This window comes from Monodelphis domestica, chromosome 5 (genome assembly GCF_027887165.1).
Source record: "Monodelphis domestica isolate mMonDom1 chromosome 5, mMonDom1.pri, whole genome shotgun sequence".
Lineage (NCBI taxonomy): Eukaryota > Metazoa > Chordata > Mammalia > Didelphimorphia > Didelphidae > Monodelphis > Monodelphis domestica.
The window spans coordinates 275285334-275312450 of NC_077231.1; the positions used below are offsets into that span (position 1 = coordinate 275285334).

General features: G+C 38.0%; 1 protein-coding gene across 1 annotated transcript in view; it reads left to right on the forward strand.

Moving 5' to 3' along the window:
* Nucleotides 1-26695, forward strand: part of GTPBP10 (GTP binding protein 10) — a 40037-nt gene extending 13342 nt beyond the window's left edge. The window contains exons 5-10 of the mRNA XM_007504992.3: nt 15639-15712; nt 17338-17390; nt 20201-20308; nt 21133-21210; nt 21825-21948; nt 26223-26695. Coding sequence (XP_007505054.1) covers nt 15639-15712; nt 17338-17390; nt 20201-20308; nt 21133-21210; nt 21825-21948; nt 26223-26479 — 694 coding nt within the window. The 3' untranslated portion in view covers nt 26480-26695. The remainder of the gene's footprint in view (nt 1-15638; nt 15713-17337; nt 17391-20200; nt 20309-21132; nt 21211-21824; nt 21949-26222) is intronic.
* The last annotated feature ends 422 nt before the right edge of the window (nt 26696-27117 follow it).

Consider the following 27117-nt stretch of genomic DNA (forward strand, 5'->3'; position numbering starts at 1 on the left):
AATCAGGTTCAAATTCAGTGTGATAAAAGCAAAGATCCAAAGTTGTTTAGAAAAATTTTAATTTTGGAAGAAATATACACTTCATCTGATTGGAGAAGGCATCAGAGTCCAAAAATGAGAGAGGACCTAGACTGGGCCTTTAAAAGAAGAGAAAGATTTGGGGGAAATTAATTTCAAATGGGTGGCAAAGACCAGAGAGAGATGGTATGGGAAGAGATCAGGGAATAACTAACTAATAACCCAGTTTGTATAGAACACAGACTGCTTGAAAGTTAATAAAAAAAAGGCTAGGAAGGTAAGTTAATCTCAGATTGTGGAAGGTTTTTAATGCCTAGCTAAGGAATTAATATTTTATTCTGCAAATATTATTAGAGGGACTTATTAAAGGTATCATGTGAACATCTAGATGTAAAAATTAAAATTATCTCTTAATAAAAAATATTATATTTTAGGAGGTTTATTAAATGATCATTAGAAATCAAGGAATAAAGAGGATACAAAATAAAAACCACGTGCCCATGGCTGATTAACGATTTCAAAATCCCCACCCCACCTTACCACCATCACCTCTGGCTGCATACCAAAAGAGGAGACAGAGCCTCAATGCCAACTCACTTTAACCCTTGTCTACAGGAAGCATTTAATGACAGGAAGTCAGTGGGCTCTCGGGATATGTAGTTCTTTTTTAGGGTAACAGATTTTCAATTATACATAGAGAAGGAAACAAGGATCCAGAATCATTTTACATGTAAGAACACATCTTACCAGACTAACCTCATTTACTTTTTTTTGATAATAGATTAAATAAATGTCTTGGAGATAGTCTGCCTAGTTTTTTACCAAAGTATTTGACAAAGCCCCATCTGTTGTGCTTATAGAGAGGCATGAACTAGACACTAGTGCGCTATTCAGGAGTGACAGACTTGGCTGCATTCAATGAGGAAGTAGAGGTCTTCTGTGAAGTGCCTTGAGCCCATGGCTCATGTAGAAGGAATGGAGATCAGATATTCTGATGTCACAGAGTCAGGCAGGGTGGCTAACATGCTGAATAAAGGAGTTAGGAGACTGACACTAGAATAGTAGACCAATTTGAGTCATTTGGAATTGTAAGATTTTGTAAAGGGAAAATGGGGGTTAAATTATAAAAAGGTTGGGCTGGATCATTCAAAATTAGGGTCACTAGGAATTTAATTAATTCCAAAGAGATTTCTTTTCAAAATATAGAAAGAGTGAAGTTAGAGAAGTGAGAGAGAAGATAATAGGGTAAGATATCTAGCCTAAGCACTAGATATTTTGCTCCAACCCCTGGCTCAAAACAGGCAGGGGAGTTTAGTCCTTAGCTGGAGAGTCTTCGACCCTTGTAGCCGAGGACATGGGGATACAGGGAGCCTCTCTCAAAAGGATAGGTCTCTCCTGAGGCTAGTCTCTTCAGAAAATTCAGGAAAGGAGTCAGCCTTCTTCACTCACCACATGTCAGTCCAAAGGGGAGAGATTCAAGAACAGTCTCACCACGTACAGGGTTTCAGGTCCATTCAGCAGATTCTTCACCAGCCTCCAACTTGATCTCAGAAGAAGTTGAAGTTTCCGAAGATCTCTCTAAAGATCTCTCGCGATTCTCTTTGAAGATCTTGGGCCAATATCAGATAAATCTCCACAGGAAGTTGTAACTCCCTTTTAAAGACACTTTCTTTTGCATCACTTCCTGTGCCTTCCTCCCATTTTTACATCTACCATTTACTGTTGAAACTTTGCTTTAGGACTGCCCAAGGGGCAGTCAGTTTGATTCTGATTTGTCCCTCGCTATTCCACACATGGGTCACAAACCTTCCACACTCAGATGTAAATGAGGTTTTTACATTTCTGGTGATTAAATCTAAAAATGGGCAGGGAAGTTAATTTCATTTTCACAATCAGGAGAGAGATTTAATCTTCACAATTTCATATTTATGTCTATTCACTTGCCTTCAAAAGTTACATGTACAAATTGGGGGAAGTGCAAGAAATTTGAAAAAGATCTTGAAATTCCAGTGTACTGCAAGTTGAGAATTGTAAAATTTTAATTAATATCAATAACAATAACAACTCCAGGTTCTTATTTTTCCATAGTTTTATTAATAACCACTAAAGATAGAGGAAACAGATTAAAGCCTAATATAACCTAACTGACCACCATCTGGCTCTCATGTTCCCCAGCCATGTTCTGGGAAACAGAGAGGGGGCAGTGCCACACCAAAACTTTTATCCTCTGTCCCTCCACTCACATGCGTTCATGTCCATCCATTCACATAGCATAAGCACACAAATGGGATGCTGGGTAAGAAGAGCTGGGTCAGACAATCTTTGTGGAGAGAATCATATCTACACAACCCCCTCTGTGATTCTTTGGGAGATGACCATGTTGAGATCTCCCAGATTTACATGCCTAGTCTCCCCAATGAATCATTTCACATAACCATTTATATCTCTAAAGATCTCTTACTAGAGGTACATATAATATTGCACTTTCTAAGGGGAAATTATAATTTGGGGATAAAAGGTAAATAAGAGAGAGAGCAAAACCAGTGGTTGGTAGACACATTACAAAAAGCCAATTAAGAATTTACATTTAGAGTAAATATATTCAACCCCCCTTAGTTTAATTTACTGCATCCCAAAGTTCATTCTGGATCTTTTGATGCAGCATGTGGTTTCTTTATAATGCCTTCTCCAAACAGTTTACTTTCTTGATTCAGGGAGTTAGTGAGTTTCTTTTCCTGAAATTACTCTCAAAACAAAAACAAAATTTTTTTATCTTTAATTTGATGAAAATTAAAAAACAAAAAACCCTGAGGAGAGTGTTGACCAACACCCAGATCAACTCAAGATACATGTCTGAGTTACAGGATATATAAATCAATTTTCAAAAGAAAAACCAAAAGCATTTTAAAAAATAGAAAAAAGGGAAAAGAAAAAATATATCAAAATTGTATATTAAAATTCTGAGTAAACAAGAATAAGCATGTAACAGATCCGTGAATCAGGGCCCAATGACATTTATATCCCACAAGCTTGTAGAACAATTGCAACAATTATTCATTTACCCAATCAGCCAGGACTACAGAATATTGCCATTCTATAAAAGAGAAAAAAAGGGACTAGACTTTGAAGTAAAAGGGAAGTATCATTCCCTGGTCTGATTTTTACCTTCACTTTCAAGGAGAAGGGAACCAAAATGGCAGTCAAACTGAGGTACTTGTCAGAAATCTGGCACAAGGGAATCCTGTATCTGACGTCAAACAGCTGCTTTCTCTAACCTCAAACAAGTTCTTTGTCTTGGTGCAGATTCTCATAAATCCCACCAGGATTGGTTGGTCTCCTTGAGCTTATGCTTCTTGGCACTGTACAATAGCTCTTTTGTGATCCCTTTTTCTGAAATCAGACAGTTATTGGTCAAAGTCCCATAATATTTAACAATCAGTGGCAGGTTTCTATAGTCTAAAGCTTTTGGGCATGTTAAGATATTAGGGCTAATAGATATTGTAAACATCCTTCAAAATAAAAAAACATTAATACTGATTCTATGTACTTCAAGTACAAGAAAAAAGATAGGGGGCAATAAAGCATATATCCCATTGCAAATATAAAGAAAAACAATAATAATAAAAAAATCATAAATTCATAGTTCATTCTATGTTACAATGTGTTAGCCAAGCAGAGACACGACACAAAGGTTTCTCACTCAAAAATAAGGTCTGTTTCCCTTTTAATTTGGCCATGATCCACAGTATGATTGTACATAATTTTTTTAAAAACAGTAATACAATAACTAATGCACATTCTCAGAAGTACCAAAATCATAAGAGCCCATTTGATGACAACTGCAGACAAACACACTATCATTAGGATTCACATGAGTCTCTATTGCCACTTGCTGTATGTCATTTAAAAGCCTTTGAAGCTCATGGATATTTTGTCTATTTACATAAGAACAAGAAGACTGATGTCCTGTAGGAAAGAGATGACCGTAGTAGTTTGGATGGCTTGAGCTGTGTCAAGAGCTAATGTTTTTAATAGTCTATTACTGCCATCATTCCAAAATTTGGCAGGAGAGCCCAGAAAAACCTCTGTACTATTGATGAAGGTCTATTGGGTCTAAAATGTCACTAGGAATCTAGATTACCATCTTGGTGGAAGGGTAGAGGAAGCTGAAGAGTTACAAATATAAAACCATCCAGGAACCACTAAGCTCCATGAGAAATCCTCCCTCTGAGAGCCATCCAGGAGTCCCTAAGACCCATGGGAAATCCTTCTCACCTCCAGGATGAGATTGTAACAGCCATAAGAGGCGTAGATTTATATATCCCATACATTGCAAATGAGGAATATAATAGTGCTCTTACATTTCACTGTGTCACCCATGTACTTACCACTTAAATTGATCCTTCTCTTGTTCCACACAAGTCAAAGGTAGGTGAATGATCAGTCAGAGGTAGTGGCACTCCTAGATATCTAAAAATCACTTCTGAAGATGCTTTAAATCAATTGAGATTTTTAGCTCATTAAATTCTTCAAAGGTAACTGATACAGGTTGTAACCAGTTTGCTGGAGTCAATCCATCATCATCTATGTGACAAAGGAACAGAAGGCCATTTAGGCACCATGTGACCTCGATGGATCTAGTGACAAACCCAGAATTCATAAGGACCTACGGCTTTGCCACAGAAGGGTTTGTCCAACTTGTCTATGAACTTTATAATGCTATTTTCTCCAGTCCAGTCATGGGAGGGCACAAATAAAGACAGTGTAACAGAACATATAGCTAATGGCCAAAACATGGTAACTGAAAGTGACAGTGTAATGGAATATAGCAGATTAGGAGGGGCTGGGGCAGGGGAGGAAGAAGAAGCAGGGTAAAGAGAGATCAAGCATGGGTAGAAGAAGAAAGGAGGATGGGGAGAAGGAGCCAGGGACTGGGCCAGCAGGGAAAGGAGGGGGGGGGGGAGTTGAGCAAGGGGGGGAAATGGGGTTGGGTTTGGATCGTGGGCGGTTAAAAGCTGAGCAAGGTGAGAGAAAAGGTGGTCAGGGTAAGGCAGGGGCTAGGTAGGCTTGGATGGAGAGGAATCTCCCTTCTGAATCTTGTTATTACTCAAGCTTTTCTCAAGGCGTTCTGTCTGATCAGGCTAACTTGAGGAGAAATAGAGAAACTGCAATGTATCCTGTTAATGATAGCATACCCAGGAACAGTAATTAAACAAAGCCATTCTGAAACTGTGAGCTGTTTGAACTCAGTAAAGTTCTCCAGGAACAGGAGCTATTTCAGATAGGCAGGAAACTGTTCTTTCAGAGTTTGGGCCATGCCTTTCAGCCCCATACTTAGACATGCCTATTTGTTGTGAGTACAGGCATACCCTACTTAACTGGCTTTTGATTGGAGGGCAGCTAGGCTTAGTTAGACACTAAATTTGGGAGAGAAGGCAAGAAAAAGAAAAAGCTTTCTATTTTAGGCATAATAAAACACACTTTCTTGAAGGTGAAAACCCTCCAGGGTATAGCCAATGTACTGAGTTCAGCTAATACTTTTGGAAGAGTTTTCTTCCTTCCCCTCCCCCTTAGGGGTAATGCTTCTGGGGGGGGGGATAGGCTAGGGGGTGCCTAACTGCCAGACTCTCAATCCATTGAGCTACTTAGACGCCCCCTGCTGTGCTGAGTGGGTTCAGGGTCTAGAAGGTAGCACTGGAGATCACCGGTGTGGGCTAACACCTCAGTCCCCATCCTCACAGCCAGGAGTGTGGAAGCCCCCAGAATTAGTTAAAAATAGGCTTGGAGGCTAGACTTGGGGGAGGGGAGGGCGGTGTGGAAGGAGCCCAGGATCTCCTGCTCACCACTGCTGGTCTAAAAGCTGTCTTAGCTCCAAGCTAGAATTCTGTAGCTCCCTAAAGGGAGGAAGGGGTGAGGACACCAACAAGGGGATCAATCATTGTCTGGTCTGGGGTTAGGTTTCTGGACTCAGCTCTAAGCTGGAAGTTTATAGCTCCCCGCAATGGGGAGGGAACCAGGGACACTGTAGAGCAGCTAGCACACACTTGAGACCCACTTGAGGGTAGTTGTTGGCTTTGGGAAAGGGGTTCAATCTCACCCTCTCCACAGGACTCTCAGGGGATCAGCAGTGCTCTAGAGGCAGTAGCAAAAGCCTCGGGAGGGAAATTGGTGCAGGCAAAGCAGCGGGAGGCTTGTCTTGAAGCTAATCTGCCCTTTTATCTATTACAAAAAGAAAAAAACTGCTCTACGATTTAGAGAGGAGTAAGTTTAGACTCCTGGTCTCCAAAAATGTAAAACTTAATATCAATAACAATAAAATTCCAGGTTCTTATTTTTCCATAGAGTTTTATTAATAATCACTAAAGTGAGCGGGAGCAGATTAAAACCTAATCTAACCTGGCGGCAGCTGGATGGCTCAGTGGAGTGAGAGTTGGGCCCAGAGATGGAAGGTCCTGGGTCCAAATCTGGCCTCAGACACTTCCCAACTGTGTGATCCTGGGCAAGTCACTTGACCCCCATTGCCTAGCCCTTACTACTCTTTTGCCTTGGAGCCAATACACAGCATTGATTCCAAGACAGAAGGTAAGGGTTATTAAAAAAAAAAAGCCTAATCTAACCTAACTGACCACCACCTGACTCTCAGCCAAGCTCCCCAACCACATTCGGGGAAACAGAGAGAGGGGGCAGTGTCACACAAAAACTTTTATCTTCCATTCCCCCCCCCCCCCCGACCCCCGCTCAACAGGTTCATTCAGGCAGGGCTTGCATTATGAGAGAGAGACCTGGGGAGGTCCTGGGCTTTCTTTCTGTCCTACCCTGGGAAGGCCACCTGAGGCACACTTTTAAAGGACATCAATGTGCTAGAGAGAGTCTTGAGGGGCTGGGATCAGAAATATAGAAGCTTTGTTCCCTGCCATATGTGGATTGGTTGAAGGAATTGGAGGTGGTTAGTCCAAAGAAAAGAAGTCTGATGTTAGGGGAATTGTAATAGTTATCAAATATCTGTCATAGAAAAGAGAGACTAGACCTCATCTTGGGCCCAAAGAAGATAACTAGAATCAGTAGGTGAAAGTTTCAGAAGCAAAGTTAAGCTTGACATAATAGTCATGTAAATAGATGACATTTATATAATGCTTTAAAGATGGTACTTTAAATGTATTATCTCAGTTGAGCCTCATAACTCTGTGAGGCAGGTGCTTCAGATAATAATATCCCCATTTTGGAGATAAGGAAAAACTTTCAAAGCAACTAAAGCTAACCCAAAATAGAATGGACATTCTAGGGGCATAGGAATCTCCTTGCTAGAGCTCTTCTGGCAATAGCCATAGTACAGTTTAGAGGGGATGCTTGTTCACAGATGGTTTGGGTGAGAGGACCTTCAAAGGCCCCTCCTTCACTTAGAGTTTCAAACTTGGTGGTAACATGGGCAGACTTGTACCTCAGGTAGAGAAATGTGCCAGCTCTTTGACAGGGACAATCAGGTAATGAGGTCTGAATTAAATCTCTGTGAGTAAAGGTGAAGAATGGGGTGGTATGAGGAGTGACGAAGAAGAAAAGTGAGCAAACACTTTTTGGCTATAACCCTGGGGGAAGAATTGTGCCTCTTAGAGAAAGGAAAAAGTAGGAGACACTAATATGTTGGTAGAACTGTGAACTGATCCAGCTATTTTTTTTTTAAATTTATTTAGTCAATTTAGAACATTATTCCTTGGTTACAATAATTACATTATTTCCCTCCCTCCCCTCCACTCACCCTTCCCACAGCTGACACACAATTTCATTGGGTATTACTTGTGTCCTTGATCAGAACCTATTTCCATGTTGTTGGTGTTTGCATTAGGATGTTCATTTAGAGTCCCCAATCATACCCCCTCTACCCATGTATTCAAGCAATTGTTTTTCTTTTGTGTTTCTACTTCCACAGTTTTTCCTCTGAATGTGGATAATGTTTTCTCATAGATTCCTCCAAGTTGTTTAGGATTAATGCAGTGCCACTAATGGAGAAGTCCATTACATTTGATTGTACCACAGTGTATCAGTCTCTGTGTACAATGTTTTCCTGGTTCTGCTCATCTCACTCTGCATCAATTCCTGGATGTTGTTTCAGTTCCCATGGAATTCCTCCACTTTATTATTCCATCACCAACAGATACCACAGTTTGTTCAGCCATTCCCCAATCAGAGGGCATCCCCTCATTTTCCAATGTTTTGCCACCACAAGAGCACAGCTATGAATATTTTTGTACATGTCTTTTTCCTTATTATCTCTTTGGGTTACAAACCCAGCAGTGCTATGGCTGTGATCCAGCTATTTTGGAGAACAATCTAGAATTATGCTCAAAGAGTTATAAAACCGTATACCTTTTGACTCTGAAGTACTGTAAGATTTAAAATTGGGTTTGACTCAATATGAGAGTGATAAAAGTGAGATTATAGTCACCATTTATAAAATATTAGCCCTTAAATCAAAAATGTTAGCAGCTTTTATTTACAGCAAGGTAGAGATATTGAAAGTGGGAAATGTAGGAAGGAGACAGAGCCTTCTAGCCTACTAGCCTAAGTGCTGCTCTGGTGAAGTCTGGCTCAACCCCCGGCAGAGGCTCCCTCAAGTCCCAATCTCCACGTGGAAGTCTCAGTGGCATCTTCAGCCAGAAATCCACCAACACAAGCCTCTTCTTTCAGCCTGAATCACTTATTCAGCAATCCTCTCCATTGTAGGACAGTGTTAACTGCATCCAAAAAGAATCTCCCTTCGGCTCAGCTCACTGAGGCAGAGTGCATGAATCAGTCCTTGGGCTTGGCCTGTTATACCCTTTTTTCCACATCAGTTCCTTTCTCTCCCTCTCTTTACAGGAACCAATTGCAGTTTCTCAATTTACCTAGTACTGCCCAAGGTGGGGCAGTGCTTGTGGCCTTTGGGGGTGTGAACTAGTAAGTGACTTGTGAGCTCTCTTACCTACTGATGTAAAATTTAAAATTAAATCTCAATAATAAAATATTATATTTTAGGAGATTTATTAATGATCATTATAAATCAAGGAATAAAGAGGATACAAAATAAAGACCCATGTGCCCATGACTAATCAGCCATTTCAAAATCCACTCACCACCATTGTGGTGCCAAGGTGCCAAAGAGGGTGGGACCCTCCATGTCCCTGCCTAATATCCCCTGGCTACAGGAAGTATGTAATGACAGGAAGTCAGTGGGCTCCCAGGAAATGTAATTCTTTTTAGGGTAACAGATTTTCAATTATACAGTGACCTACCACTTGCTAAGTAGGGGCACTTCAAGTTCTTGATTTGATGAACTTAAAATAGATAAAGGGAGGTTAATTCTATCTTCATAGTACCACTATTGGGTTTATATCCCAAGGGGATCAGGGAAAAAGGAAAAGAACCTATATGTTCTAAAATATTTATAGCAGCTCTTTTGTGGTGACAAAGAACTGGGCATTGAAGGAATTCCCATTAATTGGGGAATGACTGAACAAATTGTGGTAAGATTGTGATGGAATATTACTGTGACATAAGTAATGATGAGCAGATTCATTAAAAAACCTGGAAAGACCCATATGAAATTATGAAGAGTGGACTAAGCAGACCCAAGAGAATATTATACACAGCAACAGAAATATTGTTTGAAGAATGGCTTGTGTATGTATGAGGATAAACGAGATAAATTCTTGATGGAGATGGACACATCTTATATGATATGCCCCCATGCCTCTTGGGTGGAAGTGACCAGCAGGGATGGGAAATGGAGCAAACTCAGATGAGAAATCAGGGTAGCAAATTGTTTCTGGAGTCATGTGCAACTGTGGCATGGCCCACTAGGACTGGAGTCAGGAAGACTCGATTTCAGATCTTGCCTCTGATGCTGAGTGGCTGCATGACCCTGGGAAAAACACTTATCCTCTTCTTCAGTTTCCTAATCTGTAAAATGAGAATAATATCATGGGACTGTGGTAAGACTCAAATAAGTTAACATGTAAACCTCTATCCTAGCTACTGTTATTTGTTATTGTTGTGAACACGACAGATTTTAGCAGTTTAGAGAAGAAAATGTAGGATTTTATATCTAGAAGTTTGGTAGTGAATGGGAGAAGAGATGGTAATAAAATATGTCACAAGCTCTACAGAGGAGTTTTTGTTTTGTTTTTCAAAAATAAAGTCCTTACCTATCCTAAAATCAGACCTACATACCCTGGCTTAGGGAGACCTGCTTTATTCAGAGCAAATTAGGAAGGAGCCAGTTTTCAAAAGAAATTGAAGGCTAAAAGAGGTAGGATAGGGATGGATACAATTGATACAGTTAGGTTTGGCAAGAGGTAGGGCCATGCCATTCTTTTAGGTGGGAGATGAAGCTGTTTAGATGGACTCAATAAGTTCTGAGGTTTCAGAAATCATAAACTAGGTAAATTATAAGGACAGGTTTCTGGGGAAAGATAAGTTCCATTTTGGATGTGAAGGAATAAAACATTTATTAAATACTATATGCAGAGTCCTGTGGTAACTGCTGAGGATAGACCCGGCTCCTGAGGATAGACCCGGCTCCCAAGGAGCCGATACATATTCTCTTGGGTAAGGAAGATTTCAACTGCAGGAGTCAGGTGGAAATGACCTGTGGCCCTTGGGATTCAGTGTCAATGCAGAGATTAGTGCTTTTCCTTTAATGTCCTTATTTACGGTCTCTATTCCCAGGGCCAGTGGGGTCAAGTTCTTTTCTGTCCCCATCTATCTGAGGGAAGATGACGGTCAGAGCAGTGGTGGGTGTGCCTGGTGGCCCATGCTGCCTCCTGGGCTTTCCTTGCCACTTTACCTAGGCTGGTTGCTTGCCAGGATGCTGCAGAAAGTACCGATGGCTGACTGCTTCTCCCAGGAGCTGTTTCTGAGGGTGAAGGCATTGAGGAGTGAGCTGGAAGCAGGGCCAGGCGTCTGGGGGTGCTCCCACTCCCAGGGCAGTTGGGCTTCTCTGCCTCTTGGGAGCAGTTGGTGGTGATGCTGATGAGGAAGAGGGGCTCCTTTTCCATGGTTTTTCGCCCTCGGTGATGGCTATGGGGACTGAGCTGAAAGCGAGTCTGCTGGTTTGGGGCCCTGCTGTTCTCAGGCCCTTTGAGTCAGGTCCTAGGCTGCTCTCATGTAAACTTCAGTGATGTTAGAATTTGAGGAAAAGATTCAGAAGGGGGTTAGATGGTGAGGGGCCAGGGCTGGAGACTTAATTCAGCAAACATATATTAAGTTCCTACCGTCTTTAACCCTATCTGGTGCTGACGATAGACACCAAACAATGCCTGTGCTGTAACGATTAAAATTTAGGGAATATGGGGAGGCTGAGGCAGGTAGAAATTAGTTTCTCTCTGCAAGGAGTATTATATTTTTTAGAGGTTTATTAAGGATTAAGGATTAAAGAATATACAAGTAAGAAACATGTGCCTAGACCAGAGGCCTAGACAAAATAACCACACATCATGGAAGAGACGCCTCAGCTCCAAAACGGAAGTCCAAAAGAGAGACCCCAAAAACCTTTGCCACCAGCTTAAATCCTTCCTCAATCTCGGCCCACCTCAGAATTCCCGTGAGATTACAAAGCATTTTGGGGAAGTGGAGCAAAGGCTTGTGGGGATTGTAGTCCTGTATTCGAGTCTATTTTTTACAGTGCTCTTCCCCTGGGAAGACCCAAGATGTGTACCAACATGTACAACATGAGGAAAACAGAGGAGGGACAGAGTGCTAACCAGCAGAGAGAACCAGGAAGGCTTTGTCCAAGAGGCAATTCCTCGAGAAAAACAAGGATCAGGAGAGGCAGGAGGAAACTGATCCTTGTTGTGGGCAAATGCTCAAACTGGTACAAAAGACCAGAATAGAGTGTCCTGAAAACAAGTTGTAGGCCGGTTTGTCTGGAGTGGCAGGATATTAAGAGGAGCGACTGCCAGAGGAGCCTGATGGTCAGAGAGACCTGAGAGTCAATGAGGCCCAGAGGCAGAGATGTCACATGCCTTCTTGGTCTAGCAGTTGTGGAAGGGGAGATATTGAAAGCCAGGAACATGTTAAAGGGGGCAGAAGGTGATGGAAGAAACCACTGCATTAGCAGAAAAGGCAGGCAAGAAGAGAAAAGCAGACCAGAGAGAATGACCTGTGCAGCAGGACTCGCCTCAGGAGCAGAGAAGTAGTGAAGAAAACCAGAAAGGATTTTTTCCAGCCTTCTAGCTCTTCACCTCCTGGGCAGGGCCTCTTCACAGTCCTCCCTGCTCACCCTTACCTCTTAGAACACCCTCCTTTCCTCTAAAGCTCAGCTCAGACTCTTATCTCTTCTGAGGCCTTGACAGATTTTTCCTCAGCTGCTCCTGCTTCCCCCACACAATTCCCTTGTATTTATTCTGGGCACAAGCAACTTGTTATAGTGGATAAGCAACCTTGATGTGAGGCTCTGCCCCCAACATTGCTGATTGTGTGACCCCTTTGATGGTCTAAGACTTTATGGTAAAGAAAGGCCTGTGTTGGTAAAATTCCCTGAGCCCATGAAATCCAGGTTTAGCCCAGCTCTTATTTATTTTTACAAACTTAAACATGTACAGGCCTCCCCACCAAGAGATTTCAGGCTTCTTGAGGGCAAGGACTATTTGCATTTTGTCTTTGATTTGGTGATTATCTTCATAATTGAAGCTATGAAAAGGAAGTAGTTCTTGGAAGAGGACATTAGGAGAGAAAAAAGTGAAAGAAATGAACCTCGGGGTTAATCTTAGGAGACAAAGTGATGGGAGAGCCAGGAGAGTGTGGTAAGACAGGAATGACCCAAAGGGTGTGACCAGTGCTAAACAGTCGTACTAGTGCCAGAGGTTCAGGAGAGAGGACTGGGAAGAGCCATTGGCAATTTGAAAGTCTTTGATCTGTGAGAAAGCAGTTTCAGTAGAAATAGTGGAAACAAGGCAAATTACAAAGGATTGAAAAGTTGAATAAAAAGCAAGTAAGGTAAGAGCCTTTTTGTCAGTCAGTGAGCATTCATTCTGGTTATGCCTGGTTGCCTAGCACTATACTGACAGGAATACAAATACAAAAAAAATGAAATCATCTCAGACCTCAGACATTTAACATTCTGTTGGTGGAGAAATGACCAATACTGGAAATATAAATAAGGGAAATATACAAAGAGAGGAAAAGAAAAGAGAATAAGAATACTATGTACTATGATTACATGTTTGTTTTTTTTAAGCCAAAAAAATCAAGAGAAGAAAGTTTTAAAGTAAAACAAATCCAAAGGAACTTAAAAAGCAGAGAATATTTTTATTAGCACACATATGGAATTCACATATTTTTAAACAAATTGTAAACAGTGTAGAGTTTGTAGTTTTTTATATTTTTTTGCATTTGTTTAAATGTTTTTTGTTGATGATCATTAAGTATATAATGAAATGTTCAAAACAACCTATTGTTGGAAACAACATTTACACAAAAGTATATGCAAGGTAATTTCAGTGGAACTTGAATGGGCCTCACAGAACTGGGAAGGACATGTATGTAACAGTTATAATTAGAGGGCCAAGCTGTGGCAGGTAGAAATTAGTTTCCCTCAAGAAGTATTGTATTTTTAGAGGTTTATTTAAAATAAGGAATTTAGGAAAATACAAGTAAGAAAGGCACGTGCTAGGCCCAGAGAGCCTATTCACCGCGTGTACTCCAAAGCGGAAGTAGTGAAAGTGCCCAGTAGCCTTTACAGCCAGGTTAAATAGAAATTCTTGACCTCACCCAGGTGGAAATCTCAGTGAGATTAGAGGGCATTCTGGGAGCGAGCAAGGACTCCTGGGGATTGGAGTCCTGGATTCAAATCTCCATTTTTACATGTAGTAGTAGTGTTGAGTAGAACTACCACCATGAATACTGGCAGAACTGCCAGTCCTTAAATGATAGAAACATTCTATAGTTAGCAGAATCTTCTGATTCATGAAATCTGACCTATTTCAGCCACTAGTGCTTCAAAGTAGGTAGTTTTCTTTTTTCTCTTTAAAAACCCTTACCTTCCTGATGCAGAGGGAAAGGAGCAGAACCAGGAGAACATTGTATAAATTATGGCACAATCGATTGTAATAGACTTTTCTTCCAGCAGCATTGCAATGACCCAGGACAATCCAGAGGAACTTAGGAGAAAGAATGCTATTCACATCTAGAGAAAGAAGTGTGGACACAAAAATGCATTAGAAAAACATATGATCAATCACATAGTTCAATAGGGATATGATTGGGGTTTTGATGGTAAAAGATCACTCTACTGCAAATGTGAATAACATGGAAATAGGTTTTGAACAATGGTACATGCATAACCCAGTGGATCTGCTTGTCAGCTTGAGGTGGTGGTGGTGGTGGTGGGGATCATGAATCATGTAACCATGGAAAAATATTCTAAATTGAAAAGGCGGGTGGGGGGGGGGGACACCTTTCCTTCCATCTTCAAATTGATGCTAAGTATTGGTTCCATGACAAAAGAGAGATAAGGGCTTGGCAGTTGGGATTAAGTGACCTGCCTGGAGTCACACAGCTAGGAAGTGTAGCCACCTACTTGCCCCCAAACTCCGTAGCTTTCAAACAATTTCTTTCAACTGTCTACCTTGAAAATTTTTTTTCTAAACTTCTTAAAGTTGCAAACTTTAGTTAAAAAACAAACTAATCTGTTCTTTGGACTTAACGGATAGTATTACTTTTGCTTCTCCCTGGGTATGACTTCTTGATCATTGAACATAGAAGAACTTTAATTTTTAAAACTAAAAACCTTGAGTAATAAAGTTATTTTAGAAGTGCTTTAAAGTTAAGCTGTGTACTGTGATATGCAAGAGAAGTTCTGATTCGATCTTCAGCGGTCATTGAGCCTACCATATGACAATGGAATAAAATAATATACTTCTTAGAGGAATAAAAAAGTGGCTTGGAGAAAAATGTTTTTAGTACTTCTACGTTCAACAGAAAAGATTTATTTTCTTCAGGATCGCAGAAAAGTTGAGAAATGGCTAAATTTAAACCTACAGAAATGAACTTTAGGATACCTTTCAGAAATCCAAATTAATATTACCAAAAATGTATAATTTGCTTTTTTTTACTATTTAAAATTCAGGGCGTTTCTAGATTTGAAGTGACTTTTAATTAAGAGGCAGCAAGTGGCTCTAAAGTTTAGAGTTCTGGGTTCGAATTCTGCCTCTGGTGCCTACTCTGTTACCTTGGGCAAATCACTTGACTTTTCTTGGCCTTCATTTAATCATCTCCAAAATGAAGGAATTAAATGAAATGGTGACTCAGACTCTGTCCATTCAAGATCTATGATCCTAGAATTAATTTTGAAGGCCTGAACATTGTAGCTAAATGGTTAGACAAAAAGGTAGGGAGATGATAAAATGTTCGGTTGTTAGTTTGTTTTCTGAATTCCTAAAATTGCAGCATTTTCTAGCATGATTTAGGATAGTCCGTGATTTTTGTTTCATTGTTTTTTATTTTATTACCAACTGTACTGTTATCTAGCTCATGAGTAATGCTCAAGAAGAAAAGCTTTTCTTCTTAAATCACTTGAAATTCAGAATTAAAATAGAATTAATGAAGCTAATATTTACTACACTGGTAATTTTACTTTCCCATTTCAGATTTCCAAATGCTGGAAAATCTTCTTTACTAAGTAAAATTTCCCATGCAAAACCTGACATTGCAGATTATGCATGTAAGTATGTTTTCTTGTTTTTGTTTTTTGGTTTTTTTACTATGTTTGAATTTAAATTTAAAATGAGTTAAAGGTCTGTGGGTCTGATAAATAAGCTGTTGTCATATTTTAATCTTTTCTCTGGGAAGACTTCTTGGGTTTAATTGACAAACTGTCATTAATTGGTTTTTTGCTATCCAACTTCTAGGAAAATTAATTAGCTCAGCTGTAGCTTAAAGGCAGAAGAATTGAGCCAGATAAGAGTACTTATCTCTGACCCCATTGTTTATCTCTAGTCTCCTGGAGTCATCTCTAACTTTGACCAGGAAGTAATCCATCTGGAGAACTTAGAAGATAGTAGAATTCAAGAATAATTACAGGAAAGAGTTAATGGGAAGGAAATTGTTGGAAGAGTAGATAGAGCAGAAGAAATAAAATGGGGATGAAGTGACTGAAAGGGGAATGTAGAATCATCTACAAAAGGTATCCTGTACAATGGACAAAATTTTCTATAGCACAATTAATTTTTTTTAAATAGTAATTTGACCTTGATTGTATGTTAGTTTAAAATGTCATGTTTTCTTATAATAGCCAAATATTTCAGGGCAGACAGGGTACTGCTCTCATTTGGGGACTGCTTCCCAACAGGCTATGTTGAAAATATTCTTTTTTCCCCCAATATTGAATAAGTAGGGCACTGAACTATAGTTAGGAGATAGGAGTAAATTATAAGACTGTAGAAGAAAGCAAAATGGAGTGGAGTCAAGTCAAATATTAAGTCTAACAGTACCAAAGAATAGTCCAGATTCTTTTGTTGAGCTCTTTTTTTATTATATCAAATATTGCTTGATTAAAATGCTTTGGAGCTTGGAGATCTCTTGTACTCTACAGAAATTTTTGTTTTTAATGGGATTAAGATGAGAAAATGGAGATGTATCATTTAGAAAAAGGAAGCAAAATTCAAGTCTCCAAGCAGTTGAACTTTACAGAGAGAAAAAGACCAAAGTGAAGTTGAGGAACACAGAAGAACACCTGGAAATAAGAGAGAATATAAATTGGATTTTGCTGTTCTGAACCTTTATTTTCCTTAATGTTTTTAATTTTTAAATGAAATTGAGATTTGTGGCCATTTGTGCTATTAGACATTCTGCTGAAGGTTTAGCTAATTTATGTAAAGAATGGCATATATAAAACATACATGTTAGATTTACTATTATCCTGTAAGAAAACTAGACCTTCAATTTAGAGTTTACAACAGGTACTCACTCTTTCAACCTACTGTTCCAAAATATTCTTGCTACAGAGACATCTGGGAGTATACTCCATTAAATTGGGTGGAAAATATACCTATTGCTACATAAATTACCAGTAGTCTCATTTGTCTTTGCTCCAAATGTTCATCAAAAAATAAATTATAAGAGTTTGCCTTTAATCAGTTTACAAAGCTCTTTTTACAAAGCTCTTTCCTTGCAGCCCTAAGTTGTATAGTGAAAATAAAATCTTGTGAAATAAAAAACAAGAGTTAACCTGTTCACAGGAAATGCTCTTTCCTTTATTCAAAGACAAGTAAAAGGAAAATTTTCAGAATTACAGAATTAAAGCCGAAAATTCTTATTAATAATTTAAATTTACTTTTTCTTATTTAGTTACAACAATAAGACCTCAGTTGGGAAAGATTATGTATAATGATTTAAAACAGGTGAGTATATATAGAAAGATACATTTAATGATTTTTAAATTACATATTTGGTTACCTATAGTTTCTTTGGGCATTTCCTCTATAAACACAGATCTGTAATTCTAGTAAATAGTATTTGAGAGCTGCTATGACCATAAAAACCTGCCCTCTTTGCTAGGCTGGTCCTTGGATTAAAGACAGTCTGAGCATATAGTAGAAGCCTTTTCAGTTTTATTATAAACTACCACAACTTAAAATTTTTTTTAATAATCCAATGATATTTTCATACCACTAGAAAACATCAGAGTAAGGTGGGATCAATATCTTACATATAATAAAAAATGTAAAACCAAAGGCAGGAGTATCCATGCCTTAGAAGGAAGTGATGTAATCTGAATGCCAATTGAAGCATACCATTCTTCATTTTATTTCCTCCGTGAAATTTTCTCTTATGTGAGTGATATATATCACATGAAATCATATATTGCATGATAGTACATATACAACCTATAACATAATACCTGCTATCTCAGGGAGAAAAGTGGGGTGGGAAGGAGGGAGAGAACATGGATTACAAAATGTTGGAAGGTGATTTTAAAAATTGTATCTACATGTATGTAATCTGGATAAAAAATATTAAAAAACAAAAATTCAGAATATCAAAACAAAAGTCAGCTGGGTGGTGGGCCTGAAGTTGGGAAAACTCATCTTGTTGAAATCTGGCCTTAGACTCTCATTAGCTGCATGTCATTGGGCAAGTCAGTTAACTCTGTTTATCTTAATTTCCTCATCTGAAAATGAGCTGGAGAAGGAAATGCCAAACCACTCCAGAATCTCTGCCAAGGAAAACCAAAAGGAATTCATGAAAAGTTAAACATGACCAAAACGAAAATAACATATGAAAGAATGCTCCCAAATCATGACTAACATGAAAAAATGCTCCCAAATAATTTAATAATGAGAAAATGCAAATTAAAACACTTTCATAGACTTTTTTCCCCTCACATCCATCAGATTGACAAATATGTGAAATAATGAAAATTGTAAATTTTGGAGAGACCATAGAAGACAGGCACACAAATTAACTGTAAGTGGAAATGAGCATTGATCTAATAGCCATTTTAGAAAACAATATGCAGTTCTCTTGAAGTCACTAAACTATTGGACATTCATCCAAAGAAAGGCAAAGACAGATCCTATGTATAAAAAATATTTGTAGTCACCCTTTTTGTAGCAGCAAAGAATTAGAAACAAAATGAATGACCGTTGTTTGGGGACTGAGTGAACAACTTGTGGAATATGGTCATATTGGAATATTACATTAAACAGAGTGACTGAAAATTCAGAGGACCTTGGAAAGGCTTGAATAAACTGATGTGGAACTATAAGAAAAATGTAGGTTATGACCACACTATGTGAGGAAACAGCATTGAAAGAAATCAAAATTCTAATCAGTGAGGTCTTGACTCCAGAGAAATTCTAAGCATCCCTCCCTCTTTTTGACAGAGATGATGGAGTAGAGCTGTGAAATGTCTGCATTGTTGGCATAGCCATTATATTGTTTTGATTTCCATGGTGTTAGCTTCTTTCTTATAGGGGAGAACTGAGAGGTCAGAGAGCGAGCCATTGAACATGACTGTTATGTTTGGAAGAAATAAATATCAATAAAACATGTGTAAAAAGCAGAACCACCTTGAGTAATAATCCGATAAGGGTTATAACTACCCTACTTTATAGGACTGACTATTGTAAAGAACAAATTTTTTGTTATTCAGTCATTTAGTCATGCATGTCCCCATGGACTATCGCTATCAGGGTTTTCTTGGTAAGGATACTGAAATGGTTTGCCATTCTCTTTTCCAGTGGAGCTTTTTTGTCAGGCAATCTGAGGTTAAGTGACTTGCCCAAGATCATAAAGCTAGGGCGTGTCTGAGACCAGATTTGAACTCATCTTTCTGCCTCCAGAATCCAGCACTATCCCAAGAGCTTCTTACATATATACGAACAAAGAAATTCATATATGTATGTAAATATTTTTTAAATTATCAAGCATTATACTAGTATAAATTGTTATTCTCCAAGAATATCTTGAGATAAGGTACTTGAAACCTACATAATAGTAGAAGTCTGTCCCTCAATGAGAATTTCTACTCCAAACACAGTTCATTTTGCATAAAAGTCCAGTTGTTTTGCACAATTTTAATATTAGAGCTCAAAAGAGAATCAGCAAGAGTGCACCTGATCCAGTGCCTGATCTATATTTCTGCCTAACTAAAAAAAGCTTAGCTAAGAATGAGAGCAGGAAGCAGTGCCGACTAGCAGAGAAAACACTGAGTGTGGAGTCAGAGAGTATTAGTCATGCCTCTGCCACTTACTACCTTATCTCCCTGGGCTTCATTTCTCTCATTTGTCAAATGAGGGAATTTAGACTAGATGGCCTCTTGAGCTCCTGTCCAGCTTTCAATCTGGGGTCCTTTGTGAGTCTCCCTCTGGGTGTGCATTTGAAGAGCCAAAGTTACCATCCCATGCACTTAAAGACTATTCTAAATATTTACTCATCCTCCTTTTGTAGCATGGGAAGTGCGTGAGAAGTAAAACCCACTAAGTAGTAACAAATCAGGTTATTATATAGAATGCTTATACTATAGATTTGTATCCAGTAATTAAATCTGTTAAATGAACATATTTTTATTCCTATCAAAAACTATAGAGGTCTGTGGTTTAAACTCTAAATGTTTTAAAGTTAGGTTATGTGAAAGAATTTATGATCATTGAAATAAAAAAAATTAATTCAATAATCAAATTTATAGAATTATTTAAATTTTTATTAGGTATCTGTAGCTGATCTTCCAGGTTTAATAGAAGGAGCACATCTGAACAAAGGAATGGGACATAAATTCCTCAAGCACATAGAAAGAACCAAACAGCTTCTTTTTGTTGTAAGTAGACACCTAACTTTTAACAGGTCATACAAACTTAGTTATCAGGTAATATCTCAGATATGAAATCTTATGAAACTAATCTTCATAGAAATTTCATCATGAGATTTAGGAAGCATTAAATTGCAAGTTAGCAACCATCCTCTTTCTCTACAGATTCTAGATGACTTCTCTTTTTCACTTTGCTAAACTGTTGAAGCTTTAAAGGAATAGTTTTGAAGTTTACTAAATCAGATGTTACCTTGAGATTTCCTTAGATAGAATTCATTAAGACATTTGATACATTCTATTCCATTGAATATTGTTTTTCTTCATTGGTTGCTTTAAGGAACATCTGAGACTTTCTATACTGAAAATTTTGTAAATTATTTTTCTATACTTTTGGTGGTTGTGTGTTGGTTCCTGTCATTTTTTAAGGATTTTACATAACCCTTGCTTTCTGACTTAGAATCAATATTGTGTTTTGGTTTTAAGGCAGAAGAGCAATAAGGACTAAGCAGTGGAGCATAAATGACATGCCTAGGATCACATAGATAGGAAGTGTCTGAGGTCTGATTTGAACCCAGGACCTCCTGTCTCCAGGCTGACTACACTGAGCCATCTCAGTCCCCCATGAAATTATGGGCGGGGGGGGGGGGGAGTGTCATCATATTCTCCTATTCTCCTGTACCCCCAGCCCCCAAAAAAGCAGATATCATTGCATGCTAAAGTTCTCCGTTGAATTCCGGCATTCTTAATTGCACCACACAATAACTTGTTCAAAGAATCAGAGTTCTTCAGAAAGCAAATCTATAATTGTAAATGTCATTCCATTCCTTTTTTAGGTTGATATCACTGGATTTCAGCTTTCTTCAAAAACTAAATTCAGATCTGCCTTTGAAACTGTAATATTGCTTACAAAGGTAAGTTTGCTGTCCTTTCCCTAAATTCTGAAAAGGAATAAAATAAAAAAAAATAAAATAAAACTTACTGTGTGCTAGTTAGGGTTTAGTATGTAAGTATGGTGGAAGACTAACTGAAATTAAGTTGTAGTTATATTTATTACATAAACTACACTAACAAAATTAGTATTCCTGTAGTAAATTGTCCATCTGGACTTCAGAAGTCTTTATGGAGGAATATATAATATAAGTAATAACTAAGAAGAGACCTGGGTATCTTTAGAAGTAGTAATATTGGTTAAATGCCCCAGAATAGTCATGGTCCTTGGCAAGAGAGGCAACATGGAGTAGATGATGGATAGCTCACTAGACTTGGGGTCAGGAAAACTGGGTTTGAAATCCACTCAAGATAATACTTAGTTTTGTGATCCTGAGTGAACACCTTAACCTCTCCCAGCCTCGCTATCTCCATACCTGCCACACTAATTCTTATTCATGTTAATAGATTTAAGCTTATAATATGGTTCATCAATAATTTAACGAGTAATGTCAATGAGAAGATGTAATATATAGCAAATAGGATTTTTCAGAAAAAGTATTTCATAGAAGTAATCTTTCACTTCATTTTTGTAAAGGAACTAGAGCTTTACAAAGAGGATCTTATGATGAAACCTTCACTACTTGCAGTTAATAAAATGGATTTACCAGATGCAAAAGACAAATTCAGTGAACTTGTGAAGCAACTACAGAATCCTAAAGGTAAATTAAGTCAATTCATTATTCATCATGCATTTATTGAAGGCTAATTCCATGCTTTTAAGAGACAAAATAGAAATATAATAAGTAAGACACATTGTCCTTAAAAGACTTAGGAGTTAAGATTTATTCACATGAAACATAAATTATGGAATAAGGCAGTATATAACTAAATAACAAAATGAATGATAGGGGAAAGTACTAATTTGGGGCTGAAAAGTTGTCCTTGGGAGATAGCTGATTCATCCAGGTTTGTAAGAGCACCTTGGGTTTAGACAGATTCCTGACTGCACAGTGAATTATAGCTTGAGGAATGGCAGAGAGGAGAGCTTTCCCAGGGAATCTCTTGCTTATAGATTCAAGAGAGGCCAGACATCCTGAAGATGTTCTCTTTAAACATGCTTTTATCCTTGTCTGTCCTTGAGAGGGAGGAAACAGGAGTTGTATATAGATCTCTTGATTTCTTTTACCCTGGTAATAATGGTTCATTCTGTGTAGTTTGGTCACTACACCCTCATGATGATAGGCCAAGTCCATATATCAGCAGATGGGAATGTTAAGACAGCATACGGTTATGGGCAGGTTGCACAATGGGAAATCTGAGGATCTGTGCCCTATCTAGTGTAAGGGGGAAATGAGGTTAATTTTTAAAGGGGTTGGACTTGATTATTTAAGAGTGTGGTTGCCAGGAATTTAATTCCAGAGAGATTTTATTTACAATTTATTTACAAAATGTAGAAAGAGTGAAGCAAGAAATCAGAGGATAAGGTAAGATATCTAACCTGAGCACTAAGTAATTTACTCCTGGCCCTTCCAGGCAGGAAGAATTAGTTTCAGCTGGCCTTGGCAAAGCCAAGAGACTGGGAAATGTCTCTCAAGAGTAGGTCTCTCCAGAGGATAGTTTTTTGTTTTTTTAAGAAAAATCCAGCAGTTAAGAGGCAGCCTTTCACTCACCATATGTCAGTCCAGTCAGCAGATTCTTCTGCCCCTCTTCACCAGCCTCAACTCAAAAGCATGAAGAATTGAATTCTCACAGGAAGTAACAGCTCTTTTTAAAGACCTTCTTTGGCATCACTTCCTGTGTCTTCCTCTAATTCTACATCTACCAATCATAGTTGATGCTCTGCTCTAGGACTGCGCAGAAGGCAGTCAGCTGATTCTGATTTGTCACCCACTACTGCACACGTGGTTCACAGACCTCCCCCACTCAAGTGTGAATGGGGTATTTGTACCTTTGGTGATAAAATCTAAAATGGGTAGATCTTCATACTTAATTTTTAAGTAGGGTGTTTACACTTTGGGGTATTAAATCTAAAAATAGATTTACAGGGGTTACAATCAGAGGAGAGTTAAGTATTTTCATTGTTATAATCAGGTGAGAGTTAAATTTAATCTTCACACTAGCCTTTGTTTTTGTGGGATGAGGGGTAGGAATCAGAAGCCACTCAGGAGTTCCCTGGTTGTTATAAGGGGTATATGAGAGTACAGAGGACACAGAGATTGATTATTTGGGCCTAAGGTTGTAAGGGTAAAAATTAGGGTTATTGACTAAATATATTATACTAGTGGTTGCTGGGGATTAAATTTCAATCCCAATAAAATACTCAAGTCAGTTTGGGATTTTTATGGTGGTTTAATCACAATAGAAGGAAAAAATTAAGAGAGAGAGGAAAGAGAATTGGACTGCTATGGCAAGTCAGATAGGGGTTAGAGGTCAAGGAAAAGAGGAATCAGCCTAAACCACTCAACAAACACACTAAGAGCTCCCAACACTGAAAAGAGCCCAACATCTCCGCAAGAGTGAGAGAGCAGAGAGAGGAAGTAATGCGAAATATATAAACAGTTCTTTTCTTTACATCACTTCCTGCGTCTCACATGTACCAGTGTAGCTTAAACTTGACTTAGGACAGCCCAGGGGGTCTGTCAGTTGTTTCTTAATTGTCCCTTACTAGCAAATGTTGGTCATAGGCCATCTTCCTCAACACTTAATTCTTAAGTATGGGTGTATACATTCCTGGTTGCTAGAATTCTAAGACTAAGCAGGGTGGAGGAAATCTAAAATTCACAAGGTGGGTCAAAAAAGGCTTCCTAGAAGAAGAGGGAGACCAAAATATAGATCCACATTTTGGAGACAAGAACTCACTATTTGGCAAAAATTGTTGGGACAATTGGAAAGCAGTTTGACAGAAACTAGGTAGAGACCAATATCTTACACCATTCACTAAGAAGCTCAAAATGGATCTATGATCTAGAAATAAAGGGAGATATAAGCAAATTAGAAGAACAAGGAACATATTACCCAACAGATTTATGAATAGAAGAGGGATTTATGAGTAAACAAGAGATGGAGGGAGAGCATTGTCAGATGTAAAATGAATAATTTTTATTAACATTAAGTTTTTATACAAATAAAACTAATGTAGCCAAGATTAGAAATAAAAGCAGAAATTTGGAGGGGAATTTTATGGATAGTTTCTTGGAAAGAGGTCTCATATTTAAAACGTAGAGAGAATTTTGTCCAAATTATTAGAATGAGAGCCATACCCCCCAATTGGTAAAAGGGTAAAAGATAGGAACAATTTTTGGTTGAAGAGGTCAAAGCCATATATATAGGTATGTGAATAAAATGAGTTAAATCACTACTGATTAGAGAAATGCAAATCAAAACAATTCTAAGATATCTCACATATCAGATTGGTTAAAATGACAATTGTTAGAGGAGATGTAGGAAAATGGAGACACCAATACACTGTTGGTGAAACTGAACTGATCCAACCATTTTGGAGAATAATTTGGAATTATTCCCAGAGAACTATGAAACTGTATGTAGGAGATCAGGAAAAAAGGGAAAGAACTTATATGTTCCAGAACATCTATAGCAGCTCTCCTTTTGGTGACAGAAGTGGAAATCAAGGAGATATCCCTCATTTGGGGAATGGTTAAACAAATTGTGATATATAATTGTGATGGAATACTACGCACTATAAGAAACAATAAATAATTTTTTTTAACTAAGAAAGGATTGTATGGCATAATGAAAAGTAAAACAAGTAGAACCAAAAGAACATTACATACAGGTACAGAAATATTGCTTAAAGAATGATTTGTGGATGTCTACTTCCAGAGAAAGAAAAATGAAAACAGAAGCATGAAAGACAATCTTTCTCTCTATATAAAAATCTTTTGTCAGGTGATACCTTCTATGATGTAGGGAGACAAGGAAGGGGCCAAGATATCTGGGAATAAATTCTATTAAATTTTTTAAATGAAGAAGAGGAAGGATTTGAACTCTAGATGGTTAAGCTTTGGCAAAAAAGGAAGAAGGCAACATTGTGATTTGTTACACTTTATCTCCACAGTATCCTGAGCTTCTCATTTTTCCTTTGCTTCCCGTTAATTAGGAAAGATTGAATGGCTATCTCAGATTACATAGAGAGTAAGTAGCAGAATCAAGTTTCAGGCCTAGGCTCTCTGACTCCTTTTTATAGTACCAAACTTCCTTTTCTTAAATCTAGTTCGCAAGGGCAGGAACCTTTAGACTCTCATCCATCACTTCATGGATCAGAGATTTTTCCTTGACCAGTGCAGTGAGAGCCTGTATAAATAAATGTTCATAAATCAGTATATCAGTTAGGATAAAGCTGAAACAATTTATACATAGGGACTGCAGATTTTCTCCTTGTTCTCCCACAAATCTTCTATAGCAGGATGTGTTGGAAACTCCTCTTCAAGGTCTTTTTATATTTTCTGTTCATCTATACTCACATTAAAATGACCATCCTAGATATTTTCCTGATTGTACATTTATTTATTAATACTGTTTCTTATAAGTCTTCATTAAAAATGCACTCTATTCTTACATGTCCCACCCTGTGTTCTTCCATCAGATTAAAGGTCCCATGCAATTCTGATTCATTAAAAGCTGTGGTATTCTAGGAATTACAACCACACAGCATTGTGATTAAGAGATGGCTTTGTGTGTTAGAGAGCAGGGAAACTTACAGTTTTCCAATTCCACCATAAATAATAAGCCAGAAACTCAGGTAATAAAATTTTATATGCTTTTTTGAAGAGTATTGAAAAAGGGATTGAAAACTGCATGTAATTAAAATGGTGTCAATGACATTTTTCCACTATTGTTAGGAAAGTAGAAACTAGCTACTTGGAGGCTCTTTGGGTATATTGAGAAGATTTTAAATGTTTGGTTCTGCAATTAAGTGTTCATAAATCATTGTATCAGTTAGGAACAGTGAAAACAAACTTTTTGTTCATTTCAGATTTTTCACATCTCTTTGGAAAAGATGAAATTCCAGGGAAAAATATGGAGTTTCAGCATATCATCCCAATATCTGCACAAACAGGAGAAGGGATTGAAGAACTAAAGAACTGTCTAAGAATCTCTCTAGATGAACAATCCAATCAGGAAAAGGAAAAGTTCTCTGAAAAACAATTGCTTAATTTACGAAATTCAAATTTGTTATATAGTGATCTATCATCGAAATATGCTAATGTGGAAATAACTGAATTTCATTAAATATAATTAAAACATTATACTATTAGTTATGTTAGATTAAACCGAAGATTCCTTCCCACTCAATATGTGACAATTTTGTGACACCGATTATTTTTATGAATGGCACATGAAAGTGTCTTTCCAATTCTTCTGTTCTTTTCACGTGTCATCTTTAAGAACCTTGCCTTTTATAGCACAATTTGCAATGACAAGAAATAAATTAAGGTATTCAAGAAATGAATCATAATGAAATACAATAAAAACATTAAAGCGCACCATTAGACACTACCAACCTCTCCAGATTGTAAAATCAAATATTTTAAATACTTGTAAATCACATTTTACAGTTTTTATTATATCATTATGTTTACATATTATATTACATTACAGGGTCATCAGTTGTTACTCTCTAGAACGGGAGTTTTTAATCTGGAGTTGTGAACTTAATTTTAAAATATTTTATTAACTATATTTCAGAATAATACTTTGTATTGTATGTCTTTAAAAATGATTATAAGGGCAGCGGGGTGGCTCTGTGAATTGAGAGCCAGACCTAGAGGTGGGAGGTTCCTGGGTTCAAATCTGGCCTCAGATATGTCCTGAGCAAAACACTTAAAATCCCATGTGCCTGGCCCTTACTACTTCTGCCTCAGAACCAA